The 16,473-nt window shown below is 40.4% G+C and overlaps 1 protein-coding gene across 1 annotated transcript in view; it reads right to left on the bottom strand.

The window, feature by feature from the left end:
• Positions 1-1,184: 1,184 nt before the first annotated feature.
• Positions 1,185-16,473, bottom strand: part of LIN52 (lin-52 DREAM MuvB core complex component) — a 45,357-nt gene continuing 30,068 nt past the window's right edge. The window contains exon 6 of the mRNA XM_065635794.1: positions 1,185-2,200. Within this exon, the coding sequence (XP_065491866.1) occupies positions 2,145-2,200 (56 nt within the window). The 3' untranslated portion in view covers positions 1,185-2,144. The remainder of the gene's footprint in view (positions 2,201-16,473) is intronic.

Raw genomic sequence — 16,473 nt, forward strand, 5'->3', positions numbered from 1 at the left:
AAACAAACAAAATGTATGTTATTAAAAACTACCTCAAGTTTGAAAGTCCTTACTGAATGTATCAGAAAATATACATATACTTCCACGCCAGGCTTTCATATCTTCTCCTGTATTCCTCCCCCTTTCTTAATGTCTCAATTTATTGATGTGTTGGATCAACAAACCTCTATAAAATGCACAAACTCATATTGGTGATATAGACAAAGTATCCTATTATGTCATATGTGTATATATACATTATATATATAGTATACAGACTTAAAATTGCATTCAAAATGTATCATTTAATACTTAAAGCTACATCAACATCAGTTTGCACCAGCAGGTTTCTTGTCTGTCTCTGAATTACCACTTTTAGCTTCTCTTCACGTTCACCTGTCTTAACTCTCATGTTCTCAAGGGATGGAGTTCGTGCTAAACACAGCCCTGAATAAACTGTGAAGTACAGAAAGAAATCTGTTAAGTTTTAAATCAGACTCCTAACATTCCTAAACATTCAGTATTTGCGCATGGTCCTTCCGGGATGTGGGATTTAACTGCTTAAACGTCGTTAACAGGACCTGTCCCAAATGAGCCCCGTTCTGACTGGTAATAACCAAGACCACAGACTGCAAAGCGAAAGGCCACCAGCCTTTTAGTAAAAATTCAGAGAAGTCTATTTGATTAAAAAAAAAAAATCTCCTCCTCTTTATTGCACATGCACCTGAGAAGAGTTTCCTCTCTCTGCAAAGACAGAAAAACGCAACGGTCTGTGGACAGCCTATTTCCAAGTCATTTCTCCTCTCACATGTGACTGCAACCTTGGAAATGACAAGTTTTGAAAAGCCTGCAGGCTGAAAATAACATTTCTAAATGGAGAAAAAACCCTGTTCTTCATCCAATGTTTCAATATTATGTTGTAATGTAGAAAGAACATATTTTCTAATGCTTAAAATGTTGTTTTCTAGGAAAAGGAAAGAGGATGAAATGAAAAAAAATTATTCTCTTAAATAAAATTAAAATTCTGAACATGCTCCTTACTTCTTCTCAGGGGTGAATATGCAGAAGTGCATTAACAGAAGGAAAAGACATTAAACTCTAAGACGAATAAAGCCCAAAATCGTGTACTGAAAGAGACCAGGTCACAGAAAATTCTGTCTTTAAAATTGTGGGTTTGCAGGGGAAGAAAATTTTGAGTTTGCTGGTTTATAAGTAATTAAAAATACTGCAAAATATTATTGTCAGAAGCGTCAAGATTCTGTACAAGCAGACCACCTTTGCAATGCAGCTAACAATCCTGTTACCCCTTCTTGCAGTAACAACTGAAAATATTACCACCTTTCAACTTTATAACGTTCTTCAGTTTCTAGCTCTGTAAGCCACAGAGAATTGCAGCGGCCTGCCAAACCTCTTTGTTTGTGTACTGGCCAAAGTTTCTGTAGGGATATTTTCCTTTCATGATACAGTAACACCTCTTGCTCCCTACAGTCTGCCAGTCTTGATTTCACTAGAGAACCGTTTCGCGGCGAGATGAAGGTCTGGAGGTTCTCCTCGGAGCACCAGACGTGTTTCTCTGAAGGCAGCAAGGAACTGGAACTATGGCGCAGGCTGCGCTCCGGCACTAACAGCACGTGCTCCCACCAAGCCAGCACCACCGGGCACTCTGCGCCCCAGATCTACTCGAATCTTTCAGCACAGAAGTTGCACGTAGCAAATCAACGCATCTAAGACAAAAGACACACAAAAGGGTCAATGCCTCCTGGTGCGCACTGGCCAGTGACAGATCTTCTGTGAGCTTCAGACAGGCGCTGCCACTAGGAGCAATGGAATAAGGACACTGTGGCTGTTCCCTTTGAATAGCTGATTAAAATACTCTCCCAGGTAATTCTGTCACAGCATGTGAGGGCTGAGTCCTCCTGTCGGATGTCTTAAGGTCAGATGAAGTCTGAGTTCCAACACAACAAATGGCAGTCCTTGGGACCAGCGTATGTAACACGTCTCCCCCCACAACGAGATGAGCTGTGGAAGCAAAAGAGGTGTTTGCTTCTGAAGGTCTAGAGCAAGAGCTTTGTACTCCCTCCTTAGAAGTTCTGGGGTTCATCTGGATCCACAGGACGTAAAATGGTCCAGTTGGGGTATTTTTGTACAAACTCCAGGTGTGGCAGCTACTTTTTGGGTTTCTCTAGGATGTTCAGGAATTTCCCACGAGTCATTTCTCTAGCTGAAATCACAATGGAAGAAAAAAAGAATGTTTTTTTTCAAAGTCAAGAAATGCAAACACAATTGTGTAATGTACAGATTTTAACCAGAAGATAAGAAATTCATTTAGATTTGTGCTTATACTAATAATGAGTAAGGAGGTGGGGGTTTTTTAAGTGAAAAATAAATAAAACTCTATTTCATCTTTAATTCCTGACAACCTAAAAACACAGGCAGGGCCTGGAATCTCCTAAACTCAGCAATAATTCCCGCAGGCTGTCTCATTACATGCAATCTATGCTTTCTATTCCTACTGCATTATGCTCTGGCAGCATCCCCTTTTCTCTATACTATCCATCTCTGAATGGTGTAATCCAGATCTCCATCACTCTATCTCAGAGCAATTGTTCCTGGATGTTATAATCCGTCAGAGATTATGGAACTCTCTCTTTCTCCATTTCAGGATTATTAGTCCCTGGATGCTATGATCTTCAACAGAAATTAGACAGCATTTTTTCTCTCTCTCAGCAGTGTCAGTCCCTGGATAGTGTAATATAATGGGGTTTATATTCCTTCAATGCAGTTTATCTATGGATGGTGTAATAAAGTAAAGTTTATAGAGCTTTGGTCTTCTCTCTCTCTCTGCATTGTCAGTCCTTCAATGTTTAATACAGCAAGGCAAGGTTTATACGTCTCTCTCTCACTCTTGGCACCATCAATCTCTGGTAGCTGTATTACAACAGGGTTTACACAGCCACTTTTCTGCACAAGACATTTCTGACTTGTGAGCCCATAAGCTCACAAGCTGGCAGAGCAGCCCTAATACTATCTTTGTCTTGCAATAACAATACAATGCATCAAAGACACCACTATTAGCAATTGAGTCCTGGAGAAAGACAGACAATCTTCCCACCGCTGCTTCCTTTCATTTCTTTCAAATAAAGCTGCAAGCTTTGTGCTGGACTGACAGCCATCAAAACATGGAGGTTTTTCTTCACAGGATTGATAAAAGTGTGCGTGTTTCCCACACCTAGCCTAGACAGACACCGGACAGTGGAAATGGGAATTCATCTTCTGTTTTATCCATTCAATTCCTGACCGCTCTACTGAAAGGATCAACAGAAATTAGCATAAAAAATGGAGGTGGGTTTGTTGCTGATGTTATGTTTTCTTTTGACATTACGATCTATTAGAACAGAACTAAAATGTAATACGATGTTTAGCTTAAAACTCTCAATAGAATTTGTGCATTAAAGCCTCTTTTTTAAGCTATTACCTTTTAATCTGTTTACCCAAAATTGTACTACAAGGTATTGCCATCAACAAGATTGCCATAAAACAATTAGTGTTATTACAAACTGTCTGGTACATATCGATATTCACAGGCTGTGAAGTCCATAGCCCACTGCCATGAGTGAAACACACTTCAGGTTGGCTGCAGACTCAAGCACATCACTGCATTAGTCACTTGGTTCGAGCCTCCAGCTGTGCATTAGAGCATCTGAGATCCATTCCCAACTCTGCTTCTGCGCAAACTAGCCCAAAAGTAACCATTTGTACCTCTATTTCCCATCTGCAAGACAGCTTATATCTTTTAAGTGCTGCTAAAGTGACACGCAGGTAGAAGGTGCTGCAGAGGGCAGAGTGGATTTTTGTTTTGTCAAGAACTAAATTGTTATGCACAAAGAACAAGATGAAATAAAAATGCAAGTTTTTAAAAGTTTCAGCTAGGAGATTTTCAGCACCAGTTCTTTGACACCTCCCTGCCTTGCACCATCCACAGTGCATGGTTTTAAAACACTCTTACAGAAGAAAGCGTAAAGTTGACAGAGTGGAAAGTTTTCCAGAGTGCAAGTCCCATATAGGAGATATACGAATGCATGACAATTCTGTTCCCCAAAGAGGGCTGCACCCTATAAATCAGGCAGAGAGCACAGACTCCTTCTGTGCGCTGAGTGAAATTACTGTGGGTTGGGGGTTGCTCCAGAGCACGTGCCCTCCTGTTCACTTGTCATCGGAGATGTTAACATTTCTGATTAATTCACAGACCTCTCAATTTATTCTTCATTCCTTTATCCTTGCTATCCTGTTCTGCTGCAGCTTAAAGATCCTTACCGACCTGCTACAATAATCACCGCCCGCTTCTCCCCCCAACCTGGTGAAATTGTTTAGTGATGCCAACCGCGCTTTTAATTTGCAAGACATCAGACACAGAGGTAATTTATACCAACATCTGTTCATTTCTGACTTCTGAAACAAACTCGCACATGCTGCTACAAAATCCCATTAGGAGCAGGAGACAGCCTTCTGCTATTCTGTTTCTCTTTTCCTCACATACTCAGGCTTGTATCAGGGCTTTATTTTTAAAGATATGATGCCAAACTGAAAGAAAGGACCTTCCATCTTTGTATATGTATGAAAGTGGCCACAAAATAACATCCTCATATCACAAAAAAAATCAGAGCCAAACTAAGGGCAAGTTTCCACGAACATTACCAATCATGTTTTCTCTGCTTCAGCTGCTTCTCTTGTCTGCCCAAGAACCACAGCTCAATGTATTCCTGGTAAACACAGGCCAAATACATATTACATGGTACTGCGTTCAAACGTCTTGGCTATCCCTTCCCCTTTGTTCCTCTTTAATCTGCACTGGAGTATGATTTGAGCTTGGCTTTTGCACAGAAAAGCCTCTAATATTAAACTGACTCCTCTGCTCAGTATTGCTTCAGATAAATGAATTCTTAATAATGGGAATATAATTTCCAATGGGGCCTTTGGAGCTTGCTGGAGTGAGGGAAGAGCTCGTGAATGAAGAAACTATCATCCACATTCTAAATACAACTACAGTCTAAGGAAGACAGTAAAACCTGCCTTAAAGCAACTACCCACGGGAACAGCAGAAGCCAGTTGTGTAGTAGATAGAGGTAGATTTTTTAATTAAAAGGTTGGACAAAACTGTAGGGAAAACCTTAAGCATTTTTTCTTTAAAATGGTTGCTTAAACCATGGACTTCAAGTGAAGAGAGGGCTTGAGCGCAGGTTCCATTGTACCAGCAAACAGACACCACAGAGGCTGTGCAGCATGAAACAGAACATGAATCTCTGTGTCAAGTCACGATTTACAACCTTGCTACGCTGTGCATCTCCTACAATAGAAAATCAACAATGGATATGATTGCAATAGCTTGGATACAAATTAGTCTCACCTACTAGGGAAGAAGAAGAGGATACTGAAAACCATAGAAGAAACATTTTAAGATATTATCAGCACTGGTTAGAATGGAAGTTGAGTGTTTGAATAGATGCTTTCAGATAAACATATTGAAAAATGGTATCAGGCTATTCTAATTAACAGAGAATGCTGTACTGTACAAATTCAGTTTGCTGCCTGGCAAGATCTGCCAAGTGGATCTCAAGAACAGGTACTGGGTATGAAAGGCTGGGCCTGAAAGGAGAAGAAGAGATTTCTACTTGATAGGGGAGCAGAATAAGGTTGACTATAATCTCCTCTTTAGAACTTCAATCCCTCAATCCCGCATTTAGGCTTGTTGCCTGGGGCTCCTTTTCTACTACAATTGTCCCCAAACTGCCTCTCCGCAGTAGATTTTGTGGTTGCTGGTTGAAAAGATTCAGTAGTACAGATTGATTTCGTACAAGTGAGGAGATGAGAGATTACCAAAAGTAGTCCTGGTTAACAAGATTGGGTGCAGAATCTCCTGCGAGAGCAGCCCACTCTGCCAGTGCTTTGCATCCTTTCACTATGACATATGGGTTTCATTACACAAAGATTTTCCCGATTTTAACTTGGAGGCGATTACGTTGGAAACTCAGAGCTATCTTTACATCCGTAGCAATTTAAAGGTTAAGTAACTTTTAATCAAATGACAAAGACTCAATGTTTTTTCCTCGACTGAAAATGAAAACTGCTGTTCCGGATATTCCTTCCAGTGACAATTTAATTAGAAAAAAACCACTGCATTGGAGATTGGGGTCCAGCCTGATTGCTCCCCATAAAAAGCCTTCTCAGGCATATGATAGCTCAGGACATACTGTGTCATAAGGTCTGGATAGCCAGGAAATAATGGAAGGATTTACTGCTATAAAATCAGCAACGAAAACAGTGATTTACACTTATATAAGCAACTTTCATCCAGGAGAATCCCTAAGCAACACACATATGTACACACTTTAACATAATATACACTTAAATGCAAACGCACAATACACTTGGTGATGAAGTCAATGTAAAAGATGTATGTGACAAACTGTATTTATCGCAGATTTATCATGATCATTATACCTTCCACTGATTACTGCTTCTGGGCTTATTTAAAAATCTCAAAACAAAGCCTGTGAGCATCTTCAAATCGCCGATATTTTAAAAATGAAGTCACCCACTAAAGAAGCACTTCTCAGCCTCTCCCCCAGATGTACAACTTATGGGACAAATTTGACTGTGTTCCTCCTCTGACCTGAAAATGTAGCTGTGTCGAAATCTAAAGGTCTTGCTACTAAAAAGAACTGGAAATACAATTAATGTCCCGTGAACAGAACATGTGTTTAGTGCTGAAATGTCTTGTGGTATCACACTCTGAATGCTACATTCTTGACTACAAAAAGGTTATTTTAGGCAGTGTCATACTTCGTTAGCTTATCAGTTATTCCTCCCATTCAGTTGTATTTACGGTATGTAAAGAACTTGGTTTTCAACATGGAAAGATTCCTTTAGAGTACGAATCAGGCACTCTCAAACTACTGCTATGTCTTAGGACTACATAGAAAACAAAACTAAAAGGGTTTATTTCTGAAGAACTATCAGTGGAAATTCAGGGCAAAGAACGTGACTTGCAGAGAGACAGCAGAACACTCCTCTGGTTTTTAACCCTTCTATCACAAGGGTCTGTTGCATCAGAAATTATTTATTTTGTCCTCAGACACGATGTTAGGATAAGAAGACACAACCATTCTTTGTCCTAGTTGGTAGGACATCAAAAAAGCTTAGAGGAATCTGCCTGTGAGTAACTATGAGAGTCTTGCTTGACTGGGCTTGTGAAAGCCAACAGCAATGCCACATCTTTTGGCTGGGCTCAGCTGGTGTTGCATTTGGAAGTAAAAAAAAAAAAAAAAAAAAAAAAATTGGTCACAGCGGTGGAGAGTGAAGGCAAAAAGGCAATCTAAACACAGCAAATATATTTTAAGATTGACACTGTTACTGAACAGCCCTCAAAGCAAAATAGAGGCTTATTTCAGATGAGACCAACAGAATATTATTACCCAGCCAACATAATCTGAACTTCTATCAGAGCGAAAGATCTGTATGGACCACTTTCTGCCTCAAGACCAAACCCCCAAATCCTACCAGCACCTGGATGTCTGTTGGCACCAGCTCACTCCTCTTCCTTCATAGAACGAGCTCCAATTACTCTGCTAACTGCGTACTTCCTAAACGCAATTGTCAAATGAATCGCTGCTTGATGACTGTGGGCCTTTGACAAGTACTTGTCAGTGAATGCTACACCAAGGCCAGTGTCATAATGAGCTGGAACTGCCATCTCAGGAGAGCAGTGGTCAGCAAAAGCAACGTCAGTTGCCTTTACTTAAGGTAGAACTGGCACATGCAGATACTCAGACCTGAGCTTCAGGAACTGTTCCATTTACAGTGAAGACCGGTGCAATCATCCAGTGCTCCTGAAACACATTTTTCAGGTAAGACGACAGAATCAGCATAAACCTTCAGGTGGAATAAGCTTGCATTACCGTGACATCTTTCAATAATCAATATGGAAGCACTTGCAAAGTTTATCAAGCTTTACAATATTCTTGAGACATACAGTGATTTAGTTCCCATCTTATAGATGGGGTCACAGCCTCAGTAAGCAGTGATGTACAGATGTATACTAAAGGAGTCAGCAACCACGCTAGAATTCAGGCTCTGAAAGATGAGCTCTGTCAGGTCTTGCTGCAGCATTTTAAAATATTAACAGCACCCTTGGTATAAAACATCACCATCCTTCCCTTGGTGAATGAGAAAGCAGAATATACCCTCACTTCAGCTGCAGTTCAGAGTCTGGCATGGCTGGTTTTGAAATGCTGGAGACGGTGGGGGCTTGCACAGAGCCAGGCCATGAACCACAGCAGGGCAGGCACATGGTCTATTCCTCCCAGCGTCATCTCTGACAGAGCAGTGGTAAATAGCTGAGACTGACAGTTTTAAACCACTGGAACAGTTTAGTGAGTGCTTAAGAATTGGAATCAAATACTTAATGCTTTCCTGAATCACAAAATCCTCATGTGACCTCTTTCCACCTCGTTTTTCTCCACCCACGGTAGTGTTGTTTTATTATATACCTGATAAGAGATCTCAGAGATCGTTCAGGATTATCCAGAATGGTGATAACAGATCTGCTGCAGATTAGGATATCCTCAAAAATGTTATTGTTGCTGTCAATAAATACCAAAATTACAACCACTCTAAAAAAAAAAAAATTAGATTCCTTCTCTACAGAATCATTCACCTCATTCTCCTAATCAGATTTCCCTACCTTGCAAGGCAGCACCATTCTGTCTGCACTCAGTCACAAACAATGATGCTCATAGAACTTCGAATGCAAAAACCACAAACAATTCCTCCCTGGGCAAAGCCAGTCAGTGAGAACACTTTAAGCAAGGGGCAACAACATCCCTGAAAATGCCCAGGGAGCTACTAAACTTACGTTCCAGGTCATGGATATTAAGATGTACAGATATTTCGTCCTGAGTGACCCCCATATTAAAGGAAACTCTTAGAGTACCTCCCACTTCCCAGGAGCCAACGTCTTGTGGGGCCAAAGACCTGATCCCTTTGACCCCCAAAGCAGGGAAAGAGTTACATCTCCTCTCTGCGAAGCCAATAAAAACCTCTCTTGATTATAATTTAGATAAGAGCCACTGGATTGAATAATAATGTCTGAAACTCCCCTGGCTGTTTCACCTTGAGACGTCCATCACTGGGTTAAACATGATGCTAATTGCATTTGGATTGATTAATTTCTCTCACTCCTGTCTATTCGAATAATGCTTAACAAAATAATCACAGCATCCAGAGCCAAATCTTCTCCGTCAAAGGAATGAAGCCATCAGAACCAGCAGAGATGAAAGAAATGAAGATGACCCGTAATTACTGCTACGGTGATATCATTACCATATTATAGAAAATGAGTGTACGTGGGGGGAGCGGGGGCTGCGATTATTATTTATTTTTTAATGGAACCTCACATCCCAAGAATACAGATCTAACACAGTGGAGCATACAGAAATACAGAACTAAAAAATTATTGTGCATTTAATTGCAAAATACGGTGAACACTGGGACTCTAGATGCATTGAGTGTCCTGTACTGTGAGCTGCTGTTTATTCACTATTTTTTCATTGTAATACTTTGTATATGACTAGCATAGAGATTCAAGATGCCTGCCTTCCCAAAAAGATCCTCAAGTATCTGCAACAGAACTCACCCATAACTCTGATGCTAAAGCCATTCTCCTTTAATATAATTAAAAGTAATCTTACTTTGAACATTGACATAAAGATTTTTAAACCACAAAACCTAACTTGGTGCTCAAAGAAAAGCTTGCATGCAACAAATTTTTATTTTTAGATGCTGGTTCCTATCAGAAGGCAGTTATAAATTCCATCACCAACAACACTAGATCACTTTCAACCATTCATTATGCTGTCTCTGTACAGATATCGAATATATCAAGTCTGGAAGAATTCAAACTAGGATTAAAAGAAAAAAAAAACCAAACAAAACCAAACCACAAACAAACACCAAACCCCACAACCCTAACATCCAAAAGGAAGGCCTTCTGCTCACTTTATTCTCCAAAATACACTCCCAAAGCCCCTCTCATTTGAGAAACAAATAGCTCGGCAATTGTATGAGATCTTCAAACACCTGTGCACTGCAATTCTAATTGTGGTTTATACAGTTCACTTCTCTCAGTGCCGGTTATGTCTGCCCCCTAGTCTCAGACCGAAGACAAAAATACACACACAACCAGCAGCTTAAAATATTTAGTCTGGAATAAAGCCAAGGTCAACTACACAAAAAAATTTAACATGCCAAAAATGTCAAGACCTAAGACCAGGCGCTGACTCATGAAGCTAATTAAACGCAGAAAAATGATGTTCAAGAATTTTATAAGGCTTAAAGAAAGAAATTCAAGTTATGCTTTTAATATTAAAAGCAGTATGAAAGGCAGTTTAATATCAAAGTTGAGGATATCTTCAAGTACACCTAAAAGGGATTTTGTAAGTGTAAGTTATCACTGGAACAGCTATAGCTTAGGAGAACTCTGACCACCAAGTCCCACAGATATTGCAAGCAAACAGTGGGACAGAAATGGGGCACATATAAACAAGAAACACTCTGAAGCTTTTCTTCTACCCGCTTGTACCAAAAGGAAAAGAATATCTTTCTGGCCTCCCAGCCTCTGCAGAGGATCAAGAATTCTCGATGATTTAGGCTCTCTCACCATCATGGTATCTCAAAGAGGAGTTCTTTATCAAGCAACACGGAGAAATGAGATCAAAACTGCTTGCTCAAGAACACACAGAGAAGCCAGGGGGAGAGGTCTGCACCGAACGTGCCCAGGCAGTCGCGTGTGCAAGGTTTGTGGATGCGAACAGCCCCATCTCGGAAAGCCCAAGGCCCCACAGCACGGGGCCCTGCGATGCTGTGCCCCGGCCTACGCGGGGAGCACCCATCTACCAGCTGGGAGCAAAGCAGGTGAACCTTGAAAGCAAGAATTTTTTCAAGTCTTATCAGTGGTCAGGGCACACAGGCCACGGCAGAATCTGAGCCCAGGAGCCAATAGGAACAAAGGGATTAAGAGTTATTAGGAGTAGAGAGAATTACATATTTACAGTACAGTTACTGAAAAATAATCGTGTAATGATTATGTAAGTCCCTATATTCCTTGTGGCTAATAATGTTGGGATACAAGCTGCATGGTTACGCAAGCCTGGGCACACAAATCCCATCAGAAGGCATCAAGGCGTGTTTGTGGGGAGGCTGGCAGCCCTGGTTTGAGAATGGTCCGGCTCCTCTGACCTCCAAAAGGCAGAACCAGGCCCCTGTCAGTAGGTTAGCAGATCGCTCGAGCTGTGAAGAGGAACTGAACTTTTAAATTAAACTTCTGTCAACAAGCTTCACAGGAAGAGACATCTGGATGAAAGAAACTCATACTATGGTAGTATGTATTTATTTGTCCAGAGGTATGTCTTTGCTTCAAAAAGCAGACTAAATTTTTTAAATGCTTTCTAATCTCAAGAGTCCCTATTGAACTATTTTTCCATGTAGATGACTGCAGCCCTTGACACAACAATGAATTATCAATATTGAAGGTCTCTATGAAAAGAAGATTCATGCTTTTTATGACCAAACCATATTATTTGGTTTACACAAGAAGTAAACCAAGATTCCTCTTGCCATTAGTACAATGATACAACACACGAAATTACACAGAGGACTTCTATAATTTAAAGAAAAAAAATCAAAGTAAAAAGTCTGTACAAGCAAATACAAGTAAATGATTGACATCTCAGTGTTCCAAGGCCAAAGTCTCAACCTTAGTTAAACCAGAATCATGGACAAGCAGCAATATGCAGTTTGTGAGCTGCAGAAGAAAAGCTTCGCAATTTCCTCTATCATTTTATTCTTTCCTCCATATGAATCAAAGGCACTTTTCTTAATGACCAGCCTTATCCCTACCCTCATCCTTCCCAGTATATTCACAGCTTGCTTTAGTCCAGCTTTTTCAGTTATACTACTGACTAGTTTCATGCGGTCTGCCCACCACAATCCTCTTCTTCTGGCAACAACATCCTGAGCTGAGGAATATTTGGAAGTCCAGAAGAGGGTTCTGGGAATTCAAAGCCATCTTTATCAACTGCAAGTTGCTCACAAGACATCTGAGGAAATGCACTGATTTAGAAATGTTACTGTTTTTACAGCATACAAATGCTACTAGAGCCAAGTTCAAGTTAATAGAGAAAAAAAATGTGTATTTGGAAGAGTTAAAAAATCATGGGAAAATTATTTTTACTCAGAGAAACTATCACTAGCTTTAATCTGTCCTACTTGATAACAAAATCGTAATACCACTCAGGGCTCTTTGGAATAGATATCAAAATATAAATAATGCAGGCTCTGCTACAATTATTACAATTTAGCTGCTGATGAGCTCAAACACAACCAGGCAAGGCCCAGTTGTAAAAGCAGATGTAAAAGATGCACCCAAAAATAAACCCTCCCAGACCCATGAAGAAATGTAAGGACATTTTTCATAAACACTCTCACACTTCCAGTACCCACGGGTTCTGAAGAAAAGCTTAAAGACATGACTCAAATACAAGAAATACAGAGTCTGCAGATACCTCCTGAGAGTAGTGGCCAGAAGAAACTCCAGTTTCTTGAGACCCAGAAATAAACCAGTCAACTGTCATTCCTAAAAAAAGTCAAAATAAAAATAAAATAAAATAAAATAATTAAAACCCAAAACATTATGTTTTCACTACAGAAGGTCTACTGAGAGCAGTCCAGTAAGCAGTCCATGCAGACCACTGGTATGAGGCCACGTCTATGCTTACTTTCTTCTCTCACGAAAGTGAAATACAGTGCCAGAGCTCCCTCTTAGTGAGCAGACTAGTGTTCTTCATCCTTTACTGGAAACGAAGGACAGAGGCATTGCAGGAAAACAGATGGCAAACCATCTACAATACAGCTCAGAAAGTAACACAGAAGCTGGTGATGGCCACGAGGAGTCTCCATAGATTTAGCAACTGGTGAGACTGCTCTGAGGGTTGAGGGGCACTGAGGAAACTTTGGAAGCCAGGAGAACCCAGAAGACTCCATGATCTAGTGACAATGGGACTATCAGACATATTTGGAAGTAGAAAGGCACAGTGGAGTAGAAGAGGTAAAAGTACAAGAAAGACATCAGGAAAAAGTGATAAACGAAGAAAATTTAATCTATGAGAACAGATCAAATGGTAAGGTATACAGTACAATATCATATGAGGAAAACTGTACAGAATCAGAGAAACATTCAGGTTTGAAATGACCTTGGTAGGTCTCCAGTCACCCTTCTGTTCAGAACAGACAGGCTGTTCGGGGCTTTAGCCAGTCAAGTCTAAAAAGCATCCATGGATGGAGATTGCACAACCTCTCTTTGCAAACCTTCCAATACTTGACTGCTCCTTGCTGAAAAAGTTCTCTCTTGAAACCAGTCAGAAACCTACTTTCTTCAGTTTGTGACTTTTGTCTCTTGTCCTCCCACCGTGCAGCACTATTCAGAGCCTGAATCTATCTTCTCAAGAACCTCCTCGCAGGTACTAGCAGGCAGCTATCAGGTCCTTGTGAAGTCACCTGTTCTCCATGTGGAACAAGACCCATTTCCTTGGCATCTGTTCACACGGCAAGTGGTCCAGCCCCCTGATTATCTTGGTGGCCCTTTACTGACCTCATTCCGGTTTACCAGTGTCATCATCCTGCTGGGGTATGGAGGACACCACTGGATGTGGCACTGCAGATGCAATCTAATGACTGCTGAGTAGAGGTGGACAATCGCCTCCCTTGATCTGCTGGCCACGCTCCTATCAACAGATGTATGTATATGCAATCCTACACTCCCTTCCAAATATCACCTACTTGCTATACTCCTGTTCAACCCCGTTTCCCAGACCTCCACCCAGCCACTGCTTTGCTTATGGTTCCAGGAAACCTGAGCACTATAGTCAAGAGTCAGTGCAGTTCATGCCCTAAGACGGGGAGGAATTTCATATGCATAGATTAGTAAACAGAAATTGTAAGCACTTTCTTAAAAAATTAATACGCTCTCTATTTTCAAGTAAGCCAGGAACTAGGCGTGCAAATCTTGAGGGAACCCAGAGAACTATCTGTTAAAAACCGAATGACAGCTTGGCCCGTTACCCAGAAACATCCATCACCCAGCCCTTTTCTGTTGGGATTTGTGCTGAATGACGTCTTCTGCAGGTTAACAATTATTTTTTAGCATAAGAGTCTTGTGTCACTGTTGTGATCTCCCCAGGAGAAAGAAACAGGCTGAGTGATTTTTAGATTATATGCTCTGATAAGACACAGGCTCCTGATGCCCTGTGTGCCTGTGCCATGCAGGCCACCTGCTCTACGGGGCTGCCACTGGGGACACCCTCAAAAAGGTTTAATAATAAAGTTCTCTCTAGAGATGTAACTCAGAGCATGCTCAGAATTGACATTCTAGATCACTGACTAAAATCTTGTATATAAAATCCTATCAATAGATAGGATCTAAGACTAGTTGCTAAAAAAGACTGTAGAAATGTGATTTCCTATTAAACAAGAATCTGTCAGGTCTGTAGTCATAAAAACCATAAATGAACACAGGAACTGATAGAGCAGGGCAGACCAGTGATCTACCCAGTCAGGTATCTTGTCTGACTGCATCCAATATCAGAAGCATCACAGGAAAAAACGGCAAGGAACCTCATTATGAAAACATACTGAATAACCATCTCTGAAAGATTCCTCCTCTTACTAAGAGCTTGTTTTATATCCTGAAGCAGTTGATATTTCCTACTTCATTTTATAGTTTATTCTGCTATAACTAGAAATGTTCTCATCATCCATTTAATTGCCTGATTCCTTTTCAGTAACTGCTAAGCACTTGGTCTAAAATAAAAAAATCCCAGTGTGGCTGAAACTTCCACATCAAATTATTCATTGTGTAAGACATTCCTTTTTGCTACTTTTAATCTGACTGGCTTCCATTGCTTTTTCTTCTGAATTCCACCCCGCCTCCCTATTCTTTTCAGGGTTGGGAGTCAATAGAAATTTTCAATTTATATTCTCAATTGTAGAGATGTAAAATAACATTGCACTACTTTTCAAAATCAAAAATATCCACTTTTTCACATTCTCATGAAGAAACCTCTTGATTTATAAGTAGCTCTCTAGAACTGAATGGTGTATTTCACACTATCTCAAAATTATTCCTACTGCCTGAAGTGACAGAGTACCTGAAGTTACAAAAGAGAGAATGGGACTTACTTCCTTTCTGGGAAAAGATAATGAAACCTTATGCAGAAATATGGGTTGTAAAGCGCAAACAATTATTAAAGTCAAGCAGAAGAGGTGGGAAACAGCACAATAATTTGCCGTGTCTTGGAGCTTCACTCAAGCCTGAAGACATCCAGGGGTAGAGGAATCTGCTCTGCCTCCTCATGCTGGGGCCTCTGCTTCCACCTGGCTGCTCTGGAGCACCCCAGGAGCTCAGGAGGCTCGAGAGGCACATGCAAAACATGGTTAAATGCTGCCACATTTGCCAGCTGCACACAAACTCCAATTACTTTGCGTAACTAAATTCTCTGGCAAGTTCAGATAGATTTGTCATGAAAATTCTGCCACACAGCAAGATATTAGTTCAGAAACATCAAAATACTACATAAAAACCTACCATACAGAATATCAGAACAACTTAGTATAACTATTCATATCCACCCAAGTTTAGAGAGTCATCAAGGTGAAGTTGGCCCACGTACAGACCCTTATGTCACCACTTCCTATCCAACTCAACTTGCACCGATTATTTTGAAACCTACTCTTTACAAACCTACCACAGTTGCAAATCTTTGTTGAGGTAAAAAACTACATCAGTGTAGTTTAACTAATATTTGTGATTACAAATGCATACAAAGATCATACTTAATCCGTTAACTTTCTCAGACTTACCTAACCAGAATAACAACAAATTACAATTACTTTATAACTTCTTGAAAAAAAGACTTCGCTATTTATGTACATGACATAAAGTATTTAAAAATATGGCCCTTCAAGTAGCCTGCAATTTGTACAGAAAGTGAAGGTCCAGAAAACAAGTTTTATTCCACTGCCTCCCTTCTATCTTTTAATAGAAGAAAAAGCAAGGCTGTGACTAATTGTTGCCATGTTTGAACTTCAAGTAGGTCCTCTTCTGTTTCTAATAATAGTTCTGGATGGTATTATTTTGGTGTCAGAAAGCATTATCTCAAATACAACAAGAGTTGTGTTATTTATAGGTAAGCTATTCTTTGATAGATACAATTATTGGGCTAGAATGACAGCATTTCCCAGCAGACAGCACTTCAGCCTGCAAAAGGAAACCTGGTTTCTATTCCTGATGCATTCACTCCTGCTCTGTGACTTCTCCATCCATTCCTCAGGTTTCCCTACCCATGAACTGGTATACATCTTTCTCTGTTCAATTCCAAGGGAATA

Source organism: Caloenas nicobarica, chromosome 5 (genome assembly GCF_036013445.1).
Source record: "Caloenas nicobarica isolate bCalNic1 chromosome 5, bCalNic1.hap1, whole genome shotgun sequence".
NCBI classification, from domain to species: domain Eukaryota; kingdom Metazoa; phylum Chordata; class Aves; order Columbiformes; family Columbidae; genus Caloenas; species Caloenas nicobarica.